General features: G+C 48.6%; 2 protein-coding genes across 3 annotated transcripts in view; one reads left to right on the top strand and one right to left on the bottom strand.

The window, feature by feature from the left end:
- The window catches only part of RAPGEF1 (Rap guanine nucleotide exchange factor 1), a 290,356-nt gene that overhangs the window by 25,599 nt on the left and 239,288 nt on the right, over positions 1–25,469 (bottom strand). The gene's annotated exons all lie outside the window — the stretch shown is intronic.
- On the top strand, positions 2,881–15,993 carry PLPP7 (phospholipid phosphatase 7 (inactive)). 2 transcript variants are annotated; one of them, XM_063144712.1, is made up of 4 exons: positions 2,881–2,937; positions 3,054–3,514; positions 14,239–14,633; positions 14,667–15,993. In XM_063144712.1, exons 2-3 carry the CDS (start codon positions 3,067–3,069, stop codon positions 14,601–14,603), a joined length of 813 nt encoding a protein of 270 aa, XP_063000782.1. In that variant the 5' UTR covers positions 2,881–2,937; positions 3,054–3,066; the 3' UTR covers positions 14,604–14,633; positions 14,667–15,993. The 2 variants fall into 2 exon arrangements, 1 of the variants encoding a protein (XP_063000782.1); XR_010026313.1 differs by lacking the exons at positions 2,881–2,937; positions 14,667–15,993 and adding an exon at positions 8,647–8,931 and having other exon boundaries at positions 3,038–3,514; positions 14,239–14,328.

Consider the following 25,469-nt stretch of genomic DNA (forward strand, 5'->3'; position numbering starts at 1 on the left):
TCTGAAGGTAGCATTCCCTGTGTTCAAGGAAGATAGGGATGGAAAACTTATTTCTATTAACTGATCCGGTTTGGTTATACCTCCGACCCATTTGCTATGCTAGGGCAATTCTTCTGATAGCATAGGCGTTGTTAGGTCTGGGCCTAAGGGTTCCTAGCTCCTAATATATCCCAGTCCCTCTGATCTATTCCATGGGGCCCTGAGTGTCCTTTGGTGCTAGTAGAATTTTCCCCCTAGTTGCCATGCAGGGGACAGTTTTCATGGTTTTTTCTGTTTAAGCATGCATAGGATTGCACCTTTTTCTGTCTAAACATGCATAGGCGTGCACCTTTTTTCTGTCTTAACTTGCACCTTTATAACATTTTTATCCCCCTCCTCAGCCCAAAAGTTTCCAGGCACAGCTTACATAGAACCAGTAAAACAATATCATCCCTGCCTGCAGGCTTGCTCTCAAAAAAGACACGGCACGCAAGGAAGAAGGCATGGGGAGGGAAGAGGAGGAATAATATCACTAGTCTTTCACTGATGGAATATTGCGGCTTGCTGGAGTAGTAGGACCTGGAGAAAAGGACTAGGCAGGAGACACACAGATCCCCCAGTCACAGCCTCCACCATAGTGAGATGTATTCGCGTTTCTTTTTAAATGATCATTTTCATTTTTAAATTTGAGAGTAACCTTCTTAGTTTAATTCCAAACTGTATCCTCTTTTGTCTTTTCCCACTGGTCCAGCGGCTTTGCCTTTAATCAACGAGCCAACGAAACAGAAATTGAACAGGCGAGCCTTTTCCCACCGTGCTGAGAAAAAGCTGCATAGGAGGAATCATAGAATCATAGAATAGCAGAGTTGGAAGGGGCCTACAAGGCCATCGAGTCCAACCCCCTGCCTCTTCAATGCCTCTAGTGTGGGAGAGACCACAACCTCCCTAGGTAACTGATTCCATTGTCGCACTGCTCTAACAGTCAGGAAGTTTTTCCTGATGTCCAGCTGGAATCTGGCTTCCTTTAACTTGAGCCCGTTATTCCGTGTCCTGCACTCTGGGAGGATCGAGAAGAGATCCTGGCCCTCCTCTGTGTGACAACCTTTTAAGTATTTAAAGAGTGCTATCATGTCTCCCCTCAATCTTCTCTTCTCCAGGCTAAACATGCCCAGTTCTTTCAGTCTCTCCTCATAGGGCTTTGTTTCCAGACCTCTGATCATCCTGGTTGCCCTCCTCTGAACACGCTCCAGCTTCTCTGCGTCTTTCTTGAATTGTGGAGCCCAGAACGGGACGCAATACTCTAGATGTTGACTAGGTGTTGTTGTTGTTTATTGTCATTTACCCCTGTATGCCTGCACCTCCCCAAGATGTGAGGTTGTGCAAACCGATTGCAAGTTAACTGTGTAAAAACGACAAAGAATCTTGTGGCACCTTAAAGACTAACACATTTATTTGGGCATGCTCTCTGCTTCATCAGACAGTGTGATCCTCAAACTGGCAGATTTATATACACATGCTATGCTGGGGTAGGAATGGAGGACTGTGTTATCAGAGGGGAAATCAAATGCAAAATCTACAGACGCTGCTCACTTCTTAGATAGTTGCTAAACAGACATCACTGCAATGATGTATGTTTGGGTGTTGTTTTATTATGTTATGATTGTGGGGTTTTTTAACTGTATTTTGAAATTTATTTGTTTCATTATTGGTTTACCCAAGTTTTTAATTATTATTATTTTTCATTCCTATGATAGTAAGCAACTATTTTCCTGGTGGGAAGTGAGAGCTACCAATCAAATCGATTAATAAATGGGGAACTGGTTAGCATGTGATTGGAAAACAAACAACCCAGTTTTTGTCCTTATTCTAACCACAAGAAATAGAGTGAATCTCTTGCTTTGAGAGCGGTTTGAGGTTTACATTCCGTGGGTAAAATCCAGCAAAAGTCCCAGTTAGAGTCGACGCATTCTAAACGAATGGGACTAAGTTCAGTCCCATTCATTTCAGTGGGTCTCCTCTTAAGTAGGGACGTGTGTCGGATTCTGCACCGTGCCTCTGACGAAGTGGAGAGCATCCAAGAAGGCTTATGTCCAAATAATTGTGTTAGCTTTTAAGATCATTGAATCATAGAATAGTAGAGTTGGAAGGGGCCTCTAAGGCCATCGAGTCCAACCCCCTGCTCAATGCAGGAATCCACCCTAAAGCATCCCTGACAGATGGTTGTCCAGCTGCCTCTTGAAGGCCTCTAGTGTGGGAGAGCCCACCACCTCCCTAGGGCATCAGTTCCATTGTCGTACTGCTCTAACAGTCAGGACATTTTTCCTGATGTCCAACCAAAATCTGGCTTCCTGCCACTTGAGCCCGTTATTCCGTGTCCTGCACTCTGGGAAGATGGAGAAGAGATCCTGGCCCTCCTCTGTGTGACGACCTTTCAAGTATTTGAAGAGTGCTCTCATGTCTCCCCTCAATCTTCTCTCCTCCAGGCTAAACATGCCCAGTCCTTTCAGTCTCTCTTCATAGGGCTTTGTTTCCAGACCCCTGATGCCAGAAGACATTTTTCTTTGGTTTTGTTTGGGCTGCAACGGACTGAGATACCTGGGAATATAAAACTGCAGCGAGCAGGCAAAGGAAACTACATTTCCCACCCTCCTCCGAGGCCCCTTGGAACCAGCAATTGGAAGATTTAAATAGACCCGTCCAGAAGCAACCAAACTATTTGACAGGGCTAACGGCCCTCCTTTGACGCTTGCCCATTGGCTGGCGAGGCCTTTATTGGGGACCAGACTGGCTGATGGGGCTGTCATTGACTCTCCCCCCCACTCCACCACCCCGTTCCTGCTCCAAGCTTGGTGGATCTGCAAAGTAAACAGCAATGTGCATTGTGCCTTCCCACTTCTATATTTAACAGCTGCTGTCTCTTTTTTGGTCGCTTCCCCAGGCTCATGACTTTGGGGAGAGGTGGGGCAGGGGCTGCCCAGGGTTTGGGGAGGGGGGGAAGGGACCCTATCCAGAGGTTTGGTGCGTGTGCCTTTTTTTAATTACTGTTCTTCCCCAAAAGCTGATTTCTTTTGTAGAAGCAGATCCACCATGCCGGCAGCTCAGAGCCGGGCCCGGGCCCGAGACAGGAACGTCTTGAACCGAGCCGAGTTCCTCTCGTTGAACCAGCCCTTGAAAGGGGCCCAGGAACCCAGGAGTTCGGGACGGCGGCCGAACAGCCAGGGCGGTGCTGCCCCGGCCCCGAGCGAGGGGGCCAAGGAGCGCCGGCAGTCCCAGCAGCTGCCCGAAGAGGATTGCATGCTGCTAAACCCTTCCTTCAAAGGCATCGCTTACAATTCCCTGTTGGCCATCGACATCTCGCTCTCCAAGAGGCTGGGGGTGTGCGCCAGCAACGCCTCGGCCTGGGGCAATGCCCGCTCCATGATCAACCTCATCGGGATAACCGGCCACGGCGTGCCCTGGATCGGGGGCACGCTCGTCTGTTTGGTTAAGAGTAGCACCTTGGCCGGCCAAGAGGTCCTCTTGAACCTACTGCTGGGTGAGTCGCTTCTCCAACACTCCTTCGAGGCCGGCCTCCTTGCCACACAGCGTGGCGGGCTGCCCTCCCATCCACGTCCCTTCCTCCCGGTGCCAGCCGGAGGTGTCATCAGGGCAGGCCTCGCAGGGACCCCTTTTTTTATAAGCAGGGTCACGGACGTCGTCTGCCACCACCACCCTCGGATGCCCCCTATCCCCTCTGCGCTTAGCTGCCATCCTTACCATACCTGGTGGGGGTTGGGGGGTTGGGGGGAAGATGAATTTTCCCAGCGACGATCTATTGGTTTACATTGTACAGCAAAGGATTTGGGGATGGCCCCGTCTGGAATGGGCAATTGAGGCCCATTCGACTTACAAGAGAGGTGCTTCTGGTGGCTTCTTGATGTGGATCCACGTGGACGCCTGCAAGGGCTCTCCTTGGGGGACGTGGCTTTGGGAGCAGTCATGATGGGCGGCTGCTCTTCGAAACTTGCCGCCATGCTACCGCTCCAGATTTTGGAGGACACTTGGGCGAAGAATCCTCAAAGGGGCACCCAGTGAGTCTGCTTTCCTCCTGCCTTTGCTCCGCCTCCTCTTCCTCCTCATTGCTCCCACTTGCTTGCCTGTCAGGCAGAGAGCCAATGAGCAAGTCAGCAGTAGCATCCCTTCCGCCTCCTTCTCACCACCTCGGTTGCCTGGACCAGAGGCAGGTAAACCAGAAGGTTGCCATGATGAAGAGGAGGAGGGGCGTAGGGACCCCAGGAGGGTTGGATGGGGACCCTGGTCCTGACTTTCTGCAACTGTATCACAATCTCGAACATCTACCAAGAGCAGCTTCTGACGGGCACCACCTCTGCTCCGCTTTAGACAGTGCAGTTGTCAAGAGGCGCATGCTCGGTGCTCTTCCAGTTTCGATGTTCCTTCCACCCCACCGCAGACTCGCTGAAGTCTCCGCCTTTCAGAAGCAATGCAAAACTTATCCGGTGTGGTGTTGTGGTTCGGGTGCAGAACGAGGCCGTGGAGATGTGCCACGGCGCGTGCTTCGTTCCGGGGACTTTACAACGTTGCGCTAGGCGGCAGCTTTCGCATCCAAGGGCCTTGGTCATGGTGCACGGTTCATCCTAGGGCCATTATGATGTTGCGCTCACTTGCTAGTATGGCCGAGGGCCTTTGTCATGGTGTGCACTTCGTCCTGGGGACATGATGCTGCTGCACTAGGCGGCTTGCAGGTCCAATGGTTACTGTCGTGGTGTGTGGTCCGTCACATCACTGACTCCTCACCACACCTAGGGGAACATGTGCTGAGAGACCTAGCCGCCAGTAGTAGGACTCTCAGTAGATGCCAGGTTGGAGTTTTTACTGAGCAAAATAGACCTCTCCTCAGCTCCAAAACGTTACGGGTTTTGCTTCAGGTGCCATCTCATAGAATCATAGAATAGTAGAGTTGGAAGGGGCCTCTAAGGCCATCGAGTCCAACCCCCTGCTCAATGCAGGAATCCACCCTAAAGCATCCCTGACAAATGGTTGTCCAGCTGCTTCTTGAAGGTAGTAGAGGCCCACAACCTCCCTAGGTAACTGGTTCCATTGTCGTACTGCTCTAACAGTCAGGAAGTTTTTCCTGATGTCCAGCCGGAATCTGACCTCCTGTAACTTGAGCCCGTTATTCCGTGTCCTGCACTCTGGGAGGATCGAGAAGAGATCCTGGCCCTCCTCTGTGTTTGAAGAGTGCTATCATGCCTCCCCTCAATCTTCTCTTCTCATGAGTCCAAAACGCTGCATCAGCACAGGCCCTCAGTTCGAAACCCAGAAACCTTTCCGCTTCGTCATGCGTCGCGGGGGGGACGGGCCCCGTTCTGGTCCTTCGGCGTTTGCTGGTTGCCGTGGCGATACAGGGCGAAACGACCCGCGCTGCAACCTGATCTCTTGAAGGTGCAGCTGCACCTGACAGCAGCAGGAATCCATGGCCTGGTGTGAACTCACATTGCAGGGGAAAGATATATCGGTTGTGCCTATTGCTTTGAGAGATGATCTTTCAACAGTGTGCGCACAGCCGAGAAGGGCGGGGGAGGGGGGAGAGCATGAAGTATAAAGTGGTTGAGGACCTGATGGGAGCCTGATTGTGATCTACCGAAATGATGGATCCTTTCAAACAAACCCAGTACACAGGGATCAGCCAATATTGTCTCCTTTGGTATGAATGAAAATAACCTGGGAGTTCAGTGACCTCCTTTTAGTTCTTGGTTCTAGGTCAGTACACATCTGCCCTAAGTTCCCTGCCCTACTAGCCTTATTGATTCATTCGTTCGTTTCTTTAAAAGTGATGCAAAAAAAAAAGGAAAAAAAAAGGCAAACTCCATGTCAGGTATAACCAGAAAAGGAATTGGGAATAAAACTGCCAGTATCGTACTGCCCTTATACAAATCTATGGTGCGACCACACTTGGAATACTGTGTAAGTTCTGGTCATCACGCCTAAAAACGGATATTATGGAGCTGGAAAAAGTGCAGAAAAGGGTGACTAAAATGATTCAGGGGACTGGAGCATCTCCCCTACGAGGGAAGGTGACATCAACTGGGATTGTTTAGCTTGGAAAAAATGGAGGCTGAGGGGAGACAGGATAGTGGTGTACAAAATGATGCACGGTGCGGAGAATGTGGACCGGGAGACATTTTTCTCCCTCTCTCAAAATACTAGAACCCAACATGGTCATCCCATGAAGCTGATTGGTGGGAGATTCAGGACAGATTGAAAAAGTCCTTCCTTTTTTATTTGCCCATGTTCCCCAGCAACTGGTGTTCATTGGCTTACTGCCTCTGATACTGGTGGTAGCATAGAGCCATTAGGACTAGTAGCCACTGATAGCCTTCTCCTCCAGGAATTTAACCCCTTTTTAAAGCCATCCAAATTGGTGGCCATCTTGTGGTAGTGAGTTCCATAGTTTAACTATGCGCTGTGTGAATAGGGTCAGGCCTGTTTGCTGGGTGTTGAATTTCCAGGATCTCGAAACGGACATGGCTAGATTTGGGGAGATGCAGTTGTATGTTGCATTCTGCCTGTGATTGGAACTCAATGGGACGCTGTCGCTTTGGGAAAGGAAATACAGATTTTTCCCTCACCTGGTTTGGTCCTGCTTGGATTTTGATATGCCAGGCAAAAAAAATAAAATCTGATGCAGTCACTGGGCTGACAGCCACCTGTTGGCTCAGCTGTTCCTCAGCTGAAAAAACACAGAACGAGGAAATTGCCCCAAATTTGGAGTTCTTTCTCTCTGGCCTCTGTTCTAGGGGACTAAAACAGCTAAGTCTCTAACATTAGCATGGTACAATTATTATTTTAAAAGTAGAAGCTAGGAAGTCCATCGGTTGTAAGCTCACTAGATAGCCTTAGTCGATCACACACACTATTATACATAATATAAAAACCATTTACATGCAAACATATAAATAGGGTGACCAGATGACTTGGAAAACCCTGGAAACCTCCAGAAAAATGGGGATCTCCGGGGCAAATGGGACTAGGCCCCAATTTACTGGGGGAAAGGCCTGGAGGATGCATTTCCAGACTTCCGGGAAACAGACAGCACATATACACACATAACTAAGCAATTTTAAACAATCGACAATAAAATATTCAACAATAAAACTGAAACTAGCCAAAGGCAAAGCATCCGATTTTTATTTAAAAAATGGCAGGATTTTATATTATATACGAATCAGGGACATACTCAGCAGTATTTGTCAAAGCCTTTGCTCAGATTATGGAAAAGAGACTAAATATAAGTCGATATGGTGAAGAATTATAAAGAAAACCTCCAATCAGGTTGTGGATTCCACCCATATCTCGGTTTAGAAGTAAAGGGGTAAAATATACATCTATGTTAAATGTAGTAGCCAATAATTAGCTTTAAATCCGTTGTGTTCCTTTTTATTTATTTTCCTTGGTGGGTTGTTTTTCTCTTTCTGTTGGTTGGTTTAATTTTGTTTTGGAAAATTATTAACATCTTTAAATATGATGAGGATGAAGAAGAACCCCGGACCTGATTAAAACTTCGTCATATCCTAAATTCCTAATTGTTAGATCTAGAAATATAAGCAGGTGGGCCAAGGCACGCTTTACTCGACCTGCTGTGATCTTAGTAGGTGTGCAGTGAAGTGGGATAAACACTGAATGTTGCGTAGGGCAAAGAGAGACAAATATGCCATCTCCTTCTCTTGGCGTATCCCTCCCGATGCAAGTGAGGGTATCCATCGGGCATCACCCTGTAAATCCATTGACTTTATTTTCCTCGGGTGCTGCAGGAAAGGCACCCCCGTTTTGATCTGACTGCAGTTGCCTTTGTATGTAGTTTTTTTAAAGCTGTTCTTAACTGCCATAGTAGCTACTAATATTGTATTGTTATTAATATTAATAATGTATGGAGACCCATAAACATTCATAGAAGCATAGAATGGTAGAGTTGGAAGGGGCCTATAAGGCCATGGAGTCCAACACGCTGCTCAATCCACCCTAAAGCATCCCTGACAGATGGCTGTCCAGCTGCCTCTTGAAGGCCTCTAGTGTGGGAGAGCCCACCACCTCCCTAGGCCACTGGTTCCATTGCCATACTGCTCTAACAGTCAGGAAGTTTTTCCTGATGTCCAGCCGGGATCTGGACAAAGTATGTTTTGGCTTTGATTTTTAAAAAGATGCAGTTGTGTCTTCTGGTCTGTTCCTCCATTCACTGTGACACACACACATTATTCGCAGTGTTTATGTACCACCATCTCTCACTCCCGTTAGCACTATTCACACGTGTCATTCAGGTACCACTCCTACACACTGATGCTGTTCGCACAACTCATTCCAACAGCTGACTTTTAATAGTGCTCCTTCCTTCCTCCCTTCTCTCCTCCCCCTCCCAATCTATAACTCCTTCAATCCTTTTGTACGTTCCTCGGTGTAAAATGCCTTTCAGCAGGTGGAATGTTTGCCAACATTCCATAACGACTCAGAAGCTAAGCCAGTAGCTGGTGATGGACACCCATTTGAATGAACTGTGCAACTGCTGATGTATATGTATAGATGAAAATTTAGGGATACCCATCCACTCTTCTTTCGTTGGCCTGCCATTCATGTGTATTTCCACCCTGGAAATGTTCTTTGTCCTAATTGCAGAACTTCTGGGCAGAACTGAACAGGTACGAACAACCAGGCTCTAGCTGGAACCAGGACGGAGGCTAGAAAACACATTTTCTGTGATTCAGCAGAGATCTGGACCCCTTCCATGCTCAAAGGCATCTCTCCTGTCAGGGAGCTAGTCATGGATTCTCACTCGCTTCCAGTTTGAGACCTCGGCAAGGCAGCCCTGCAGGGGATAGGACAACTGGGAAAGGTTTTCTTCAGTGAGAGGGGTTTTGCAGCTGCGAGGAGATGCCACCACCCGAGGGGAAATCTTTATGTGTATGTAGGCTGCTTGGCTCTAATGCAACGTGACAGGAACATGAGCTAAGGAAAGAAAGGAGGAAGGAAGAGAGAAAATTCAGGGTATTTCTTGAAGGCAGCTGAAGAATGAAGGTTTAAAAAAAATTGCAGAGGGAAGCAGGAGGAAAAAACCTAATGGGGCATTTTTGCTGAGGGAGAAGTTGACACATCAGTGTTCTTCAAGGGGAGATTATAAAACTACGGGATTGCGTCCAGTTCTGGGCTCCACAATTCAAGAAGGATGCAGACAAGCTGAAGTGTGTTTAGAGGAGGGCAATGAGGATGATCAGGGGTCTGGAAACAAAGCCCTATGAAGAGAGACTGAAAGAACTGGGCATGTTTAGCCTGGAGAAGAGAAGATTGAGGGGAGACATGATAGCACTCTTCAAATACTCGAAAGGTTGTCACACAGAGGAGGGCCAGGATCTCTTCTCGATCCTCCCAGAGTGCAGGATACGGAATAATGGGCTCAAGTGACGGGAAGCCAGATTCTGGCTGGACATCAGGAAAAACGTCCTGACTGTTAGAGCAGTACGGCTATGGAATTCGTGACCTAGGGAGGTGGTGGTGGGCTCTCCCACACTAGAGGGGTTCAAGAGGCAGCTGGACAACCATCTGTCAGGGATGCTTTAGGGTGGATTCCCGCACTGAGCAGGAGGTTGGACTTGATGGCCTTGTAGACTCCTTCCAACTCTACTATTCTATGATTCTGTGACCGAGTGAGGACTAGAACCTGGTTCTCCTGAGTCCTAGTCCAACACCCGAACTGCTACACCACACTGGCTCCCCAGTCCAATCATACACAGGACTCAATGTTGCACAAGGACTTCTCTTTCAACTCCCTTTTATCTTCTAGTGTATTTCTCATAGGATGCATGAAGGAGAGTCCAGGGGCATTTATTCTACAGTATCCAGAATTTTCAAATCCTTGTTCCTCAGCTTGCCTGCAATGAAAGGTTTCTTTCCGCTCGCTCACCCTCTTGAAGGGTTTTCTCTCTCCGGAATAGCTGCAGAGGCTGCAGCGTTTGGGGAGAAATCTGGGAAGGAGCCACACGAAAGTAATTGGTTCTGAGATACAAATTGCCTTCACTCCCAAGGGCACGGCGTTCGGAAGGAACCGGGGGGGGGGGGTCTCTGGTCAGCCAGCAATTTTACTCGTTAGTCCTAATCATTTTGGACAGGGGAGTTTAATATATCTTTCACTCCTCCCAGTCTCCTCCTTGACCCCATATTCCAGAACGTTTTCTGCTGATTTAACTTATGAAGCAGTTGTCTTCTCTCTCTCTCTCTTACACCCACACTTCAACCCTAAATAAGTATATATTTCTGTGTATATGACCTCTTGTTTAAATGGCAGTGTTCTTCCCTCCCCCCCCCCGATTGTGGATTGCACGTTTGCATATATTATCTCCCCCACCCACCCAACCTGGTATCCACTAGATATGTTGGAATGCAACTCACATCATCCCCAGCTAGTGTGGACATTAGCCATGTTGGCTGGAGTGAATGGGCGGATTTGCGTAATTTGCGTGAATTCAGCTGTAGTTTGTGCACGTTGCTCAGAAATTTGTGCAAATTGCAGATTCAGGTGTGATTTGCGCGCATTGCTCAGAAATGTGCATAAATTGCAGAACCTTCCCCTCCCCAAAATGCACAAGAAAAGTTCCTGGGGTTTGGGGGACAGCTCGTGGCCTGGCTCACAGACGCAAAGCACGTTGCACATGCTGCAGAACTCCTTTGAGCCGAAAAAGAACGGGATGTCCCCGCAACGGATAGAACCTGGGACCTTCTGCATACAACACAGGTGCTCTAACCCAGAGTGTGATCAACCTATCAGTACTCTTATTTTATAGGTGCAAAACACTGAGGCCGAGAGGAAATCGATAAGCGCAGGCCAGACATGGGCAAAAAAAAGTTGAACTGGGAACCAGGAACACTAATCCAATCTATAGCAAACCACCTAGCCATTTATCAGTAAATTTCAGTCTAGCTTTTGCTCACGCCTGTTTGATTGATTGATTAATTATTTATTTATTTAGAATATTTATATACCGCTCCCCATTGAAAAATTTCGGAGCGGTGTACAAGGTAAAATGAAAATAAAAACAGTTAAAACAAAATTTAAAAGAAGCAATAACAGTAATCCAAGGCTGCGTGTTAGAGAAAAGCTTCTTGGAATAAAGATGTTTTCAGGAGGCGCCGAAAGGAGTACAAGGTTGGCGCCTGCCTGACCTCCAGAGGCAGGGAGTTCCACAGGAGGGGGGCCACCATGCTGAAGGCTCTTCCCCTGGTGGACTCCAATCGGAGGATGGATCTAGGTGGAACCACCAGGAGCAGGCCCTCGGATGACCTCAGTGACCGGGCAGGTTGGTAAGGGAGAAGGCGCTCTCTCAGGTATCCTGGTCCCAAGTTGTTTAGGGCTTTGTACACAAGTACAAGAACCTTAAACCTGGCCCGATTTCAGTTTGCCTTCTTCATGATGGGGCGAGAAAAATGGCAAGATGGCTTCCCAGGGAGCCATCTAGCCCTGGGATGACCCAGTGACACATTCTGGCCCTGCCTCCTGGCAGGCCACATGGATGGAGCGACAGGGAGAGAGCCGTTGATGCAGGCAACGCCTAGGTTGGTATGTAGGTCAGATAAGACTGCAAGGGAACATGAGCCTCGGCTCCCGGAATGACGGCACCACTTGTACCTATTTCTGAAGGCCGTGCTGACACCAGCAGAACCGTGAACATTTCGAGTGCTGTTTCACATCACTATTGCCTTTGCCTCTGGGTGTGGGGTTGTTGTGAAAGTTTGAGGCCTATTGAGGGAAGGTAATTAAGTCAGAGCTTAGAGGCCTGGAATTTTTCTGTTGCGGTGTTTTTGAGAGGAGTAGTTTCATTTCTCCAGTTAAGTTTCATTTCTTCAAAGTGGGAACAGTACTTTCTGTTTGTGGGGGAAGAGGGTATAAGAGAGAGAGAGAGAGAGCCAGCCAGGAGAGAGCCAGAGAAAGGCCAAACCATAAAAAAGGAGCAGAAAGATGCAGCTTGAAGGAGTCTAGGTGCAGCTTAGGGTAAAAGATTTTGCGTTTTTGCAACTTTTATTTTCTTTAATGCCTTTTGTATCACTCTGCTCTGTGGACTAAATACCTTTAATCGTAATTTGCTCATTTTAATATATATTAGTAAACTGTGGTGTTAAATCTCAAGTGTCTGGTGTGCCAATCACGCCATGTCTACAGCCTAAACCCCACATTACTGGGAAGGGGAAGGTGCAAGAAGGAAGGCGGGTCTCTTAAGGAAACAGAGATCTTTAATGAATTGCTCAGGGGATCCAGGTCATAGAAGGAACCCTCACAGGGATGATGGCAATTGTCTTTGAGATGGGGCAAGTTCTGATTTACATTATAGAAGGGGAGGAAGAAACAAGCCCTGATTTGTAGCATAAGACCCTGAGCCCTCTTTATTATGCCTCTGGACAGCCTTTTTTGGCCCTGTTCAGAAGACGCTCAGGTGCTGATATCCAGGCCAAAGTCAAGATTCATGCAAATTGGTGTGAACAGCTAAGAGCGTAATACAGGATTGCACCCTAAGGTCGAGGAATAGGAGTTGGAAGAGCTTTTTCTTTTTGCCTGAGAATGAGTTTGTGGGTGGTGCGAATGTTGCTGTGTTTTTTTTCCATTATTGCATATTTTGCAAAATATGTCTGCTGTTAAAAACAAGTTAGCAAATTCTGTTGGCTCAGGTCTTGCAAAGCTTATCTTAAATTCCAGTTAAAACACTTGCTTCGCACCGTTGTTTTGCAAAGCTTTAACCACGCCTGCTGTTAAAAAAATTAAGTACAGAGATCTGGGCTCTGTAATGGGCCCTGAAGATAGTTGCTGTCTATAATTGCTTTGGATGCCTTTCAATCTGGTTCGCTATTTAAAATTAATTACTGAGGCCCAATGGTTCAGGTCTTGCAGACTTTCTCGTAATCACCAGTGAATAAAGTTGCCGTTTACCATGGCTCTGGAGGCTTCTGTGAAGAGAGGAACTTCGCTAATAGTTGAAACTGATCGGAGGAAAAGGAAACCAGGAGATGGTAGATAAGACCTGTGAAAGAGAGGTCAGTCTAGTCTTACAGCAACGGCCTAACTACCAAGAGAGGTCAGAGGTCAGGTCTATGCCATATTCTTTTCCTCCCTGTTTTTCTAACTCGAGGGAAAGGAAATGCAAAGAGGTTATCCGGGCAGCTGTTCTTGGACAAATTTAATCAGTCCCTGGGAAAATAAGCAACTATAACCCTCTCGACTTTCCTGTGGATATAGAGGTTTGGGTCTGTTGATGGTCTCTATATGCTATAATGCTCCCAATCCTTTCCAACGAGATGCTGAAATGGGCCCTCTTAACTGATTAGGACCACTAGAGCAGAGGCGATGTGAGGTCGGAAGCTAAAAGAATTGTTCCTTGCTTAAGACCGTTGGATGCCGTCTTCCCCAGCCTGGCCTCTTCCAAATGGATTGGTCAACTCCATCATCCCCAACCCTGAAGCACACTGGGCGACTTTGGGCCAGATATTGACTGTCAGCCTAACCTAACTCACAGGGTTGTTGTGAGGATAAAATGGAGAAGAGGAAGACCATGTAAGCCAACTTGGAAAAAGTTGGGGTATAACCGTAATAATAATAACAACAACAACAACAGAAACCATCTGTGAAGGCAAGTTGTTATTTCGTGGTTGCCAGCTCAGCCTGTGACTTTAATGGGATCATAGAATCATAGAATGGCAGAGTTGGAAGGGGCCTACAAGGCCATCGAGTCCAACCCCCTGCTCAATGCAGGAATCCACCCTAAAGCATCCCTGACAGATGGTGGTCCAGCTGCCTCTTGAAGGCCTCGAGTGTGGGAGAGCCCACCACCTCCCTAGGTCACTGGTTCCATTGTCGTACTGTTCTAACAGTCAGGAAGTTTTTCCTGATGTCCAGCCGGAATCTGGCTCCCTGTAACTTGAGCCCATTATTCCATGTCCTGCACTCTGGGAGGATCGAGAAGAGATCCTGGCCCTCCTCTGTGTGACAACCTTTTAAGTATTTGAAGAGTGCTATCATGTCTCCCCTCAATCTTCTCTTCTCCAGGCTCAACATGCCCAGTTCTTTCAGTCTCTCTCCATAGGGCTTTGTTTCCAGACCCCTGATCATCCTGGTTGCCCTCCTCTGAACATGCTCCAGCTTGTCTGCATCCTTCTTGAATTGTGGAGCCCAGAACTGGACGCAATACTCTTCCTTCCCTCTAACCCTTCTTTTTGTCTCTTTTATTCCAGCCTTGCTCTTTGACATTATCATTGTTGCCAGCTTACAGAAGATGGCCAAGCGGAAGGGGCCGTATGATATCAGCCCCGGCCTGTTGGACTACCTGACTATGGACATCTATGCCTTTCCCGCCGGTCACGCCAGCCGGGCCGCCATGGTGTCGAAGTTCTTCCTCAACCATCTGGTTTTAGCTGTCCCGCTTCGAATCTTACTGGTTCTCTGGGCCGTTTTAGTGGGACTTTCCCGGATCATGGTTGGACGTCACCATGTCACCGACGTCCTCTCTGGCTTTGCCTTTGGCTATCTGCATTTCCGCCTGGTGGAGGTCATGTGGATGTCATCCAATACGTGCCAAATGTTGATTTCCATGTGGTGAACAGCAGCGACACGCCTTGCTTCCCCTCCCCTCATTTATTATTATTTTTTAAACACAGAGGACTAGACTCTTTTAAAAGTGAACAATTTTGGGAAATGAAACACTGTACACCAATCCTCCGTGTGTTGGAAATGAATACCAGCTTCCACTGTGACAATGAAGATCAGGTTGCATCTACCAGCACGAATTCTCCTGGTAATTGGCCGGCACTGCGCAGTTGAGACCCACTGCTATATTTGGTCACGTCTTCTCAACTCCCCATTTGGACGGCAGGTTCTTTGGGCTGCAGACAGAAAACAAAATTACACGATGTTTCTCTATTTCTTCGTTTAGATGGACTCTTGACATTGCCGGAACACACAGCCCAGGTTGTTCCATGTGGTGGTGTGTTAATTTGCTATCTTGGCGGCTGAAAAACCACAGGTTTGCCAGGTTGCTACCTGGAGATCTATGCTATGCCTTTTAAATCCCTCCATGCAGCAACAGTTGGATTTATTTAGTACATTTCTGAACCGACCCAATATATTTAAAAACAAAACCGAAGGATTGTAACCTTGGGGAAATAAAAAAAGGTCTTCATCCGATGCCAAAAAGACCGCAACCAGGATGCCACCACTGAAAAAGCCCTTTTCTTAATTGTGTCCACCCACCTCACATCATTTGTCATGGGCACCCGGAGGAAGACCCCTGAAGATGACCTCAGGGTTTGGGGACGTATATATGGGAGATGAGGCCTTTGTGGTACCTTTCGCCAAACCTCCCCTTGCCGTGTTGTTCATTTCCTCTTTTCACTATTGTTGCAAGCACCATACCAAGACCGTGCTGGTGCGTGCCAGGCGGTTTTTGAACATTCAAGCCCCACCTGTGGCTTGTGGCGTCCTCTGAACCCTGAGACCATGAGTTATGTGAGGGCTGAACAGCCCTCGCATAACCCACAGTCCCTGAGTTCAGACGACACCACAAGCCGTGACCGGGCTTAAATAAGCTTCGGCGGACTGTTCAATTGAGGTTAGATCAGGAATTAGGAGACCCAAATTAAAGTCATTTCACTAAGTGACCTTTGGGCTGGTCACTGTCTTTCAGCCTAATCTAACTCACAGGGTTGTTGTGAGAATAGAATGGGGGGGGGGCAATCTGAATGACGCCTGGAACTTGGAGGACGGGCAGGATAAAAGAATGTATGTTATGGCTAGGTGAAACCATGTCTGCCTCACTTGGGTGATTTAAAAGGGTGGAATGGGGTCTCTGGGTTACACTGCCCTAGTGAACCACTATGAAGAGGGGGTATTTTTATTTGTTTGTTTGTTTCATTCATTTGCAGCCATAGTCCCTTGTGCAAGCTGGGCACGAAGCCAGACTTTAACAAGTAATAAAGGATACGTCGAGTTTCGCCCTGTTTATTCCTTTAATATTCAGTTAAAGGGTTTGTGAGGGAATCGTAGAATAGTCGAGTTGGAAGGGCCCTATAAGGCCATCGAGTCCAACCCCCTGCTCAATGTTGTAGTAGGTAGGGCCCGTTGCTCGGAGGAACTGTTAGAAACCAGGCCGAACAGAGGCTCCTTGCAGGATTGTGGCCTAGCGGATGCAGATGTGTTCTAGTGACAACTACCCTGGAAGTCACGTCGTAGGAAGCAGGGCTGAGGCAAGAACGTCAGAAGAGCCCTGCTGGATCAGACCAAGGGTCTATCTAGTCCAGCACTCCATTCACACGATGGCCAACCAGATCTCCACGGGACATGAGTGCAACAGCACCCTCCACGCCCATGTTCCCCAGCAACTGGTGTACATCGGCAAACTGTGTCCGATACCGGAGATAGCATATAGCCACCAGGACTAGTAGCCATTGATAGCCCTCTCCTCCAGAAGAAGCAAAGAGCCCAAGCCAAGTTCTGGTCAAATCCTGTGAAGCCATCCAAAGGACTGCAATTAAAACGCAGCTTCCACTCTCAACCAGCCGCCTTTGCAGACGTTTTCCCAGGGGAGCGGCTCCTGCTGCAGCATCAGAGGAGAAGTCAGCTAGGCCCGGTCGCCATGCCGACGCTCCCATCCCAGGTGTAGACAACCTGCACTGGGAGCGTGCCCTCACAGGGAGAGTCTTAATCAGTTCTCTTCCGCTTCTGCTGCACAAAACACTCTCATTATTGCTCCCAACAACACTGTGAGGAGAATGTGTGTGTGTGGGGGGGGGGTGTCCCCCCCCCCATTTTACACATTAGAAGTCAAAAAGGGAGAGAAGATGAGTCATTCACTTATGGAATTCATGGCCACAAGATGAAGTGAATCGTGCATGGCAGGCCCAGGACGTTTTGATGCCAGAGGCAAAGAGAAAGACGCAGCAGCGATGTCCGGGGGAAATCTGTAGGCGAAGTGGCGTCGTATGGACAGGGGCTCAAAGTATGTTTTAGGGTGTAATCCAATGCATGTTTAGACTGGAGGGAAAGTCCGACAACTCCCAGCACTCCACAGGCACTCTTACTACCCCCGAAGTTCAACCCTGTCGGCAGCACTGACAACAGCCTAATAGGCTAAACGCACAAGCCAAGAGTTGCTTCCCAGCATATTCTCTGACCTTGCAAAGCATCCTGGCCTGGGGCACACGTTGGCGCTTCTCAAAATACAATTGCTCCCCAAGTTACCTGCAGTACCTCTTTGTTTTAAGCGCCGGACCCTTCTGTATGTTCGTTTCATCCTCAATGCAAATAGTTCTCCCTTTCCCACATGCAAGACTATTTCAGTGCCTCCCATATAAAGACAGCCAGTGTGGCATAGTGGTTAGAGCGTTGGACTGGGAGTCAAGAGGTCCGGGTTCAAGTCCCCGCTCGGCCACAAGACTCACTGGGTGACTTTGGGCCAGTCCCTGGCTCTCAGCCTCACCTACCTCGCAAGGTTGTTGTGGGAATATGATGGAGAGGAGGAGGAGAACCATAGACACTGCCTTAGACACCATGAAGAGCAAGGCGGGATATAAATGCAACATATAAATAAAGTAAATATAAGCAGTTAACATCTGAGTTGGACGTTACCCGGGAAATCATCTTGTCCAACCCCTGTTCAGTGCAGGATTTGCCATGCAGCTACCTCTGCTTTAGCTGCACTGTTGTTTTAGGTTGCCAACTGAGAAAATTCCCTTTTTGGCGCAGAGCGGTAAAGCAGCAGTTTCTGCAGCCGAAACTCTCCCCACGGCCTGAGTTCGATCCCAGCGGAAGCTGGTTTCAGGCAGCCGGCTCGGGTCGACTCAGCCTTCCATCCTCCCGAGGTCGGTAAAATGAGTACCCAGCTAGCTGGGGGAAAGGTAATCACGGCCGGGGAAGGCAACGGCAAACCACCCCGCTATAAGGCCTGCCAAGAAAACGTCAGTGAAAGCTGGCGTCCCTCCAAGAGTCAGTAATGACTCTGTGCTTGCACGAGAGGTTCCTTTCCTTTCCTTTCTATGCCTGAGACACCACCACCTTCATTACTCCATTTACGGGTTTTTAATTTTTTTATTTCTCTGCTGCTTTGGCTTGTGTGTTCCCCCCTTGCCTTCCGTCTCTGCCTCCAGCAAAATTATTTCCACTCCTATCAACACATTCACACTCGTTTCCTTTTACAGGGCATGCATTTTTTTTTTTAAAGCTGCCCCCAAGAGAAGAAGCAGCGAATCCCGTTGCTAAGCTGATTGAGCTGTGGTCTTGTCCCAAGATTTTCCTTGGTTTATTCCTCTTCTTTTGTTATTTTCCCTTTTTCGTCTTCGGCATCTGACGCCTAACGAGCTTTGCTCTTCGGGTGCTGGTGTTGGTGTTTTTATCCCTGCAGTCCACTTACACTTTTCCGCGGAGCGTGCAATTCTGTTCGCGTAATATCACTCACAGAGCCCTCGCTTTTTCCGCTGGGCCGAGAACTGCAAAGCTATACGAAGCAAACTGCACAGTCATTTATCTTCCTTTTGCAAGAGCGTCCCTTTTTCTTCCGAACCTTGCTTCCCGTGTGAGCCTCCTTCTCTTAAAGCGGCAGGCACCATTCGGGCATCCTCGCCTTCGCCGCCGTGCCAGGGCCAGGAGAGGTAACCGAGGAGAACCTTGGTGCATGGCGAAGCACACAGCATCAGGACCGCTTTCCCGTTAATGAGAAGCTGTTCTATAGGATGCTGAGGGCAAGATCATACATCTCCCTGCAGCAGTATATAAATTCCGCCCGATTTAGCCTGCAGTCTTGAGGTTCAACATCTGTAGAATAACCCCCAGCACAGCTTTTGACAGTGTTGGTCCCTCCTGACAAGCTGTTTTCTAGTTTGAGCCTTGCCAGCTAGCCTCTGTCTCCCGCTGTGTTCTGTCTAGAATCCTGCTGCTGCATTGATCCTCCACGAATCGGTTCCGGTCATACAAAACAGCCAATCAATCCCCCTGCCAAACTATTGCTTGCTCAAGTGGCCTCCTGCAACTTCCGCATCACCCCCCCACAAAAAAGAGGACGTGCATCACCCGAAAAGAAGGCAACCATTTGCATAAAATCTGCATGCGCTCGTTTATCTGTACAGGTGCAAATCTGTTACTCGGAGCTGTCTATACGTGCTCAAAGCCCAAAGGTGGCTGCGGATCTGCGCTGCATCAGTTATATGATGCAGCCGCAGCTTTCATAGAATCATAGAATAGTAGAGTTGGAAGGGGCCTCTAAGGCCATCGAGTCCAACCCCCTGCTCAATGCAGGAATCCACCCTAAAACATACTTGACAGATGGTTGTCCAGTTGCCTCTTGAAGGCCTCTAGTGTGGGAGAGCCCACAACCTCCCTGGGTAACTGACATTCTGTTCTAACAGTCAGGAAGTTTTTCCTGATGTCCAGCTGGAATCTGGCTTCCTTTAACTTGAGCCCGTTATTCTGTGTCCTGCACTCTGGGGGGATCGAGAAGAGATCCTGGCCCTCCTCTGTGTGACAACCAATTAAGTATTTGAAGAGTGCTATCATGGCTCCCCTCAGTCTTTTCTTCTCAAGGCTAAACATGCCCAGTTCTTTCAGTCTCTCCTCATAGGACTTTGTTTCCAGACCCCTGATCATCCTGGTTGCACTCCTCTGAACACACAGGGAGGCAGGGCGGGGGAGGGGCAGGTCCAGTACCCGGATGACCATGGGAAACTCCGTGCTCCCCCCTTGGTGTGGGGATTACCCAACGCCATGCCAGGTGAGCGAAATCACGGGATTTAGAAGGAACTCGGTGCTGTGAAAGACAGCTCCCCGGTGATACCTGTTGATGGGCAACAATGCTGGGAATATTACAACCTTGTCTGCAAGTTACAGAAAGGGGGCAGTGTTGCAGTTAGCTAGTTAATGCATGGGAATTTGGGCACAGCTAGCCTTAGGAACTCTATAGCCTATAGTGTGATTTCCTGCTCCTCCCCTTCCTTACCCGCCCTTCTCTCTCTCTCTCTCTCTCTCTCTCTCTCTCTCTCTGACCTCCTCCATTGCTGGGAGCACACGAGTTTGCTCTCTCTCCTGCCGGTATTATAGAACACAAAGAAATGGACGGAACAAACTCTGCTTGAAATTATACGCTGTATCTGGATTTTTATGCAAGAGGATTGCGAGTAAACCATTTTAGCTTTTCCTTCTCTAAAGAAGGGTGTGGTCTCTTTTCGTGTGTGCACGTGGGACCGGTAAATGCTCAGTGTGTTCTGTCTTTTGTCTTTCCTCTGCTAACTGCCTTTTGAACAGGAGGCAGCGATACCAAATCATTCCCATCCAACAGTCCTTACGGTTCTTTATCTGGAGGACTGGATTGGGAGTCCAGGTAGGCCGAATTCAGGCCCCGGCACTGAGGTTCCCCCACCGCTCTGTTAGAGGGAGAGAGCAGGTGGCCCTTTGGTTCCACCGTGGCCTGCTTTTATCGACATCCGCAGCTCGCTGGTGCGTGCTTGGAAAAATCTGTTCGCTAGCCCTGCGGAGACTTTGCAAAGACGCGCATCGCGGCAAACTCTTGAGCGTGGCAGCAACATGGGGATTGTGCCACTTGCCTCAGAGAGCATGGAAGAGGCTTCTGTCTCTATAGCAACAGTCAGAGATGGCACGGCACCTGCTCCTTCTTTTCTTTCGCTTCCCCATCAGACTTGATCAACTTTGAACAAGCCAAGAGAAGCATCTTGCTCCCCGCTGAGCGTCCTTGCAAATTTTAACAGTGTAGTCAAGCCGCATCGGGGGCCGGCCCTTTCTTCCTAACCGTGCCCCCAACTAAGGGGAGAGAGGCGGACGGCAGCCTCCGAACGGGAGAGGTTTCCCACTCCATCACACTGATGCCAAATGAATCATTGTCAATGTAATTCTTACCCGCTGCTGTACAGCAGACGTGAATGGAGAAATCGATGGGCCCCGCGCCCGGCGTTTGGCAGGGATGACACTTGAAGAGTGGGAAAGAGCTCTGGCAATCGCACGACAGCAGCGCTCCCTTGGATTGCTCAGCTTTTTGGAATGAGAGCCAGTGTGGTGTAGTGGTTAGAGCGTTGGACCAGGAATCAGGAGACCCGGGTTCTAGTCCCCACACATCCGTGAAGCTCACTGGGTGACTTTGGGCCAGTCGTTGACTCTCAGCCTAACCTACCTCACAGGGTTGTTGTTGTGAGGATAGAATGGAGAGGAGGGGGGTCATGCAGGCCGCCTTGGGTTCCTTGCAGGAGGAAAAAGGCAGGATATAAATGTAATGAAATACTTTTGTTGGCTGAGGGCCAAGAGTATGGTGTTTAATATTTATTTATATATTTAGTACATTTATATCCCGCCTTTTTTCCTCCAAAGAACCCAAGGTGGCGAACATAATACTCCTCCTCCTCCTCCTCCTCCTCTCCATTCTATCCTCACAACAACAACCCTGTGAGGTAGGTGGTGCTGAGAGTCTGTGGCCCAAAGTCACCCAGTGGGTTTCCATGGCCGAGTGGGGACTCAAACCTGGATCTCCAGACTCCCAGTCCAGCACTCTAACCACTCGGTCACACTGTTTAAGGGATTCGCACCAGCACCAGCAACTGGAATTCCTCGTGCCAATCTCAACCCTGTGAGATCAACTTCTTGGGCATCCTTCCTGCTGCCCGTCCAGCCATAATCTGTCAGGGATGCTTTAGGGTGGATTCCTGCATTGAGCAGGGGGTTGGGCTCGATGGCCTTGTAGGCCCCTTCCAACTCTGCTGTTCTATGATTCTATAGGATTCTATGAATCAAGGTGAGACCCAGTGGGTGTATCAAGGTGGCTGGTGCTTTCCATACATAGTAGGACTCCAGATTCTCCCCGCTTGGCCTGCCCATGAAAGCATCACTCCTGCTAATAGCAAACTCCGCTGATGAGTGCCGACGGAATTGCAGCCAAAACAGGACCACAGCGAAACAAGAGGGAGGTGTTGGCGTGCCTTGGGGAGCTCCCAAGGTTTACAGAAGTAAAAAAAAAAAAGGGGGGGTGTTGGGAACCAACGGGGACATACTAGAAGCCAACGGGGCCGTCCCATGAAGCTGATGGGTGGGAGATTTAGGACAAATAAAAGAAAGGACCTCTTCACACAGCGCTTGGTTAAATTATGGAATTCACTAGTGACAGCCATCAATTGGGATGGCTTTCAAAGGGGTTTGGACAAATTCCTGCAGGAGAAGGCTATCAAGGGCTACTAGCCCTGATGGCTGTGTGCTACCTCCAGTCTCAGAGGCAGCAAGCCTGTGTGCACCAGTTGCTGGGGAACATGGGCAGGAGGGTGCTGTTGCTCTCATGCCCTGCTTATGGGTCTCCAGTGGCAGCTGGTTGGGCACTGTGTGGACAGAATGCTGGACGAGAAGGAGTGATCCTGGAACGGAGTATCGTGGAGGAGGGCATCTCTGGCTGGCTGGCATTCTGAAGAGCAGCACTCTTTGCTGCAACTTCTTGTTGCACGTCCCACCTTTTGGGGTCTATTACCGACTCACAGTAAAGCTGCTGGAACCCGGCTGCACGCAGCGTGACGCATACCGCCAGCAGGCTCTGCTGCTGAACAATGCAGCAGAACCCAGCAGTTTTAATTCAGGGGGAAAAAAAGCCTTCCTCGGCTGTTGGGGCGACACTGGCCTATGGTAGCTCGAGATGCAAATGTGAAAGCAGCCATTGGCTAGCACCGAGGCTCCAGTGACGAGAGGCGACCCAACAAGAGCAGCCGGTGCCCCCCCCCCGAGAAGCAATCTTTTTTTTTATGATGATGATGATGATTTTTTCATTCTGCGAACACTGTAAGATTGCCTGCAGCGCTGGACTTTTAAGGCTGATTAAATTCAGCGGCGAAAGAGGTTTTAATTTATAGAAGAACGAAGAGCGCCAAGCATGTCGCAAATCTGGATTATAACCTCCAGGCATCTGGGAAGTGGAGCAGAGCTGGGTAGAACGAGAGAGAGAGATTCTGCCCTGGTTTTATTTTATCTTATTTTCTTAGCTCCCCTCCCTGCTGGTCTAGCAAGCTGTTTTGATACACTGGTTGGAGCTGGTTCATGAGGACTAGCGCCGTCTCCAGGTTTTGGAGAGTCCTTGGTAAAGCAGCAGTTTCTGCAGCTGAAACTCTCCCCACGGCCTGAGTTCGATCCCAGCGGAAGCTGGTTTCAGGCAGCCGGCTCGGGTCGACTCAGCCTTCCATCCTCCCGAGGTCGGTAAAATGAGTACCCAGTTAGCTGGGGGAAAGGTAATAACGGCCGGGGAAGGCAACAGCAAACCACCCCGCTATAAGGCCTGCCAAGCAAACGTCAGCGAAAGTTGGTGTCCCTCCAAGAGTCACTAATGACTCAGTGCTTGCACGAGAGGTTCCTTTCCTTCCTTTCCCTGGGAAAGACACCCCCCATGGCCCCCTCTTCTCTTGCTCCTTACCCTCTTTCTCATTGGTGCTTGGTTGTTTGGCAGGCAGAGAGCCAGGAGGCCGCGGCGTCTCCTGATCCTCCTCCTCCTCACCACGTCCGTTGTCTGGATCAGAGTGAGAAGCAGGTAGACAGGAAGGTGGCAATAATGAAGATGAGGAACAATGGCCTGTGTCCTGGGGTGAGGGCTCCCTGAAGGTGCCCAGACGTGCCACCCCTTGATGACACCCCTGATGAGGAGGCAAGAGACGAGTTTCTCTCTCTTGTATTCTCCAACACTTTGCAGAAGTAAACAGTGACACTTGTTCTATATGAACTTCCCGACTGTTAGAGCAGTACGACAACGGAACCAGTGACCTAGGGAGGTGGTGGGTTCTCCCACTCTAGAGGCCTTCAGGAGGCAGCTGGACAACCATCAGTCAGGGATGCTTTAAGGTGGATTCCCGCGTTGAGCAGGGGGTTGGGCTAGATGGCCTTATGGGCTCCTTCAAACTCTACTATTCTTGGGTTCTATGAAACGCATCGGGCTTTTCTAAAATAAATTTGTCTATAGCATCTTCCAACTCTACTGTTCTATAATTCTATGAGCTGAAGAAATGGAGTCTATATAGGAAACCCTTGCTCAACCATGCACCCTTTGCGCTACGTCTCCCATCTGCCCCAGCCAGCATGGCCAATGGACTGTATGGGAACTGTAGTCCAACACACCTCGAAGTCTCCTGTTTGCAATGCTGGTAGAGGACTTTGCATTTGTTGCTATTACTCAGCAACAGCTTGCCTGCAGCTTGCCTGCCTTGTTTGATGGCGTGTCCACATTTCTAGGTAGGGCATTTGTGTGGGGTGTGGTGGGATGGGGGAGAGAGATGCACCAGCACCAGCCAATAACGCCCCCCACAGTGGAGAGGATGTGAGGGTCAGGCCAGGGCAAAGCAGTGTCTTCATTCCTCACCGCTGCAAGCAGACTGCATGTTAACTTACATAATAAGCTATGTAAAGGTCAAGTTATGAACACCAGGAATTAAACGGCCGGCACTTTTTTTTTTTCCCCATAAGAAAAAAAGAAACAGTGAACAAAAGAGATACCAAAAGGTTTACAACAACCAAAATAATTTTAGGCTGTAACTAAAAAGTTACAAACTAGCACGGACCTTGTTTGTCTTTTCACCAAAAATTCATTTTTAATCTTATATCAGGGCAACTGTCAGCAGAAAAAACAAAACGAAGTTTAGAAACAGAGTCAAGAGGACATTCATATACGTACAACGAGCGCCAAGAATTTAGGGAGAACGGTGCCGAGAACGATATGCACCCACTCTCTTCTTGAGGTCAATGAGATGGAGTCTTGAACTTTGTAAAATATTTACTGCGTGATGGGCTTCCTTTTGTAAGCTTGTAAAAACGTTTGCTAAACATGCAAGAAAGCTTTCAGAATGGTAGGTTCACGCTACACCTTTTCAGAGAGAGGGAGAGAGATGCAGAGCGCCTAAAAAATACTTTAGAACTATTATTATTATTATTATTATTATTTCTATAGCACCATCAATGTACATGGTGCTGTACATAGTAAAAGAATAAAAACAGCAACACCCTGCCACATAGGCTTACATTCTGATAAAATCATAATACAACAATAAGAAAGGGAAGAGAATGGAATCATAAAATCATAGAATCGTAGAGTTGGAAGGGGCCTACAAGGCCATCAAGTCCAACCCCCTGCTCAATGCAGGAATCCACCCTAAAGCATCCCTGACAGATGGCTGTCCAGCTGCCTCTTGAATGCCTCTAGTGTGGGAGAGCCCACCACCTCCCTAGGCCATTGGTTCCATTGTCGTGCTGCTCTAACCGTCAGGAAGTTTTTCCTGATGTCCATAAAACTACCCAATTTCTTCGATTCTAAGACACACTCCCCCCCCCATATAAACATCTCTAAAAATGGGGTGCATCTTAGAATTGTGGGTGTGTTTATTATTTCTTAGAATCAAAGCTTTTTTCTGTTGGTGGTACTGAAATTAGTGTGCGTCTTACAATCGATGGCGTCTTACAATCG

The sequence above is a fragment of the Elgaria multicarinata genome, chromosome 19, assembly GCF_023053635.1.
Source record: "Elgaria multicarinata webbii isolate HBS135686 ecotype San Diego chromosome 19, rElgMul1.1.pri, whole genome shotgun sequence".
NCBI lineage: Eukaryota > Metazoa > Chordata > Lepidosauria > Squamata > Anguidae > Elgaria > Elgaria multicarinata.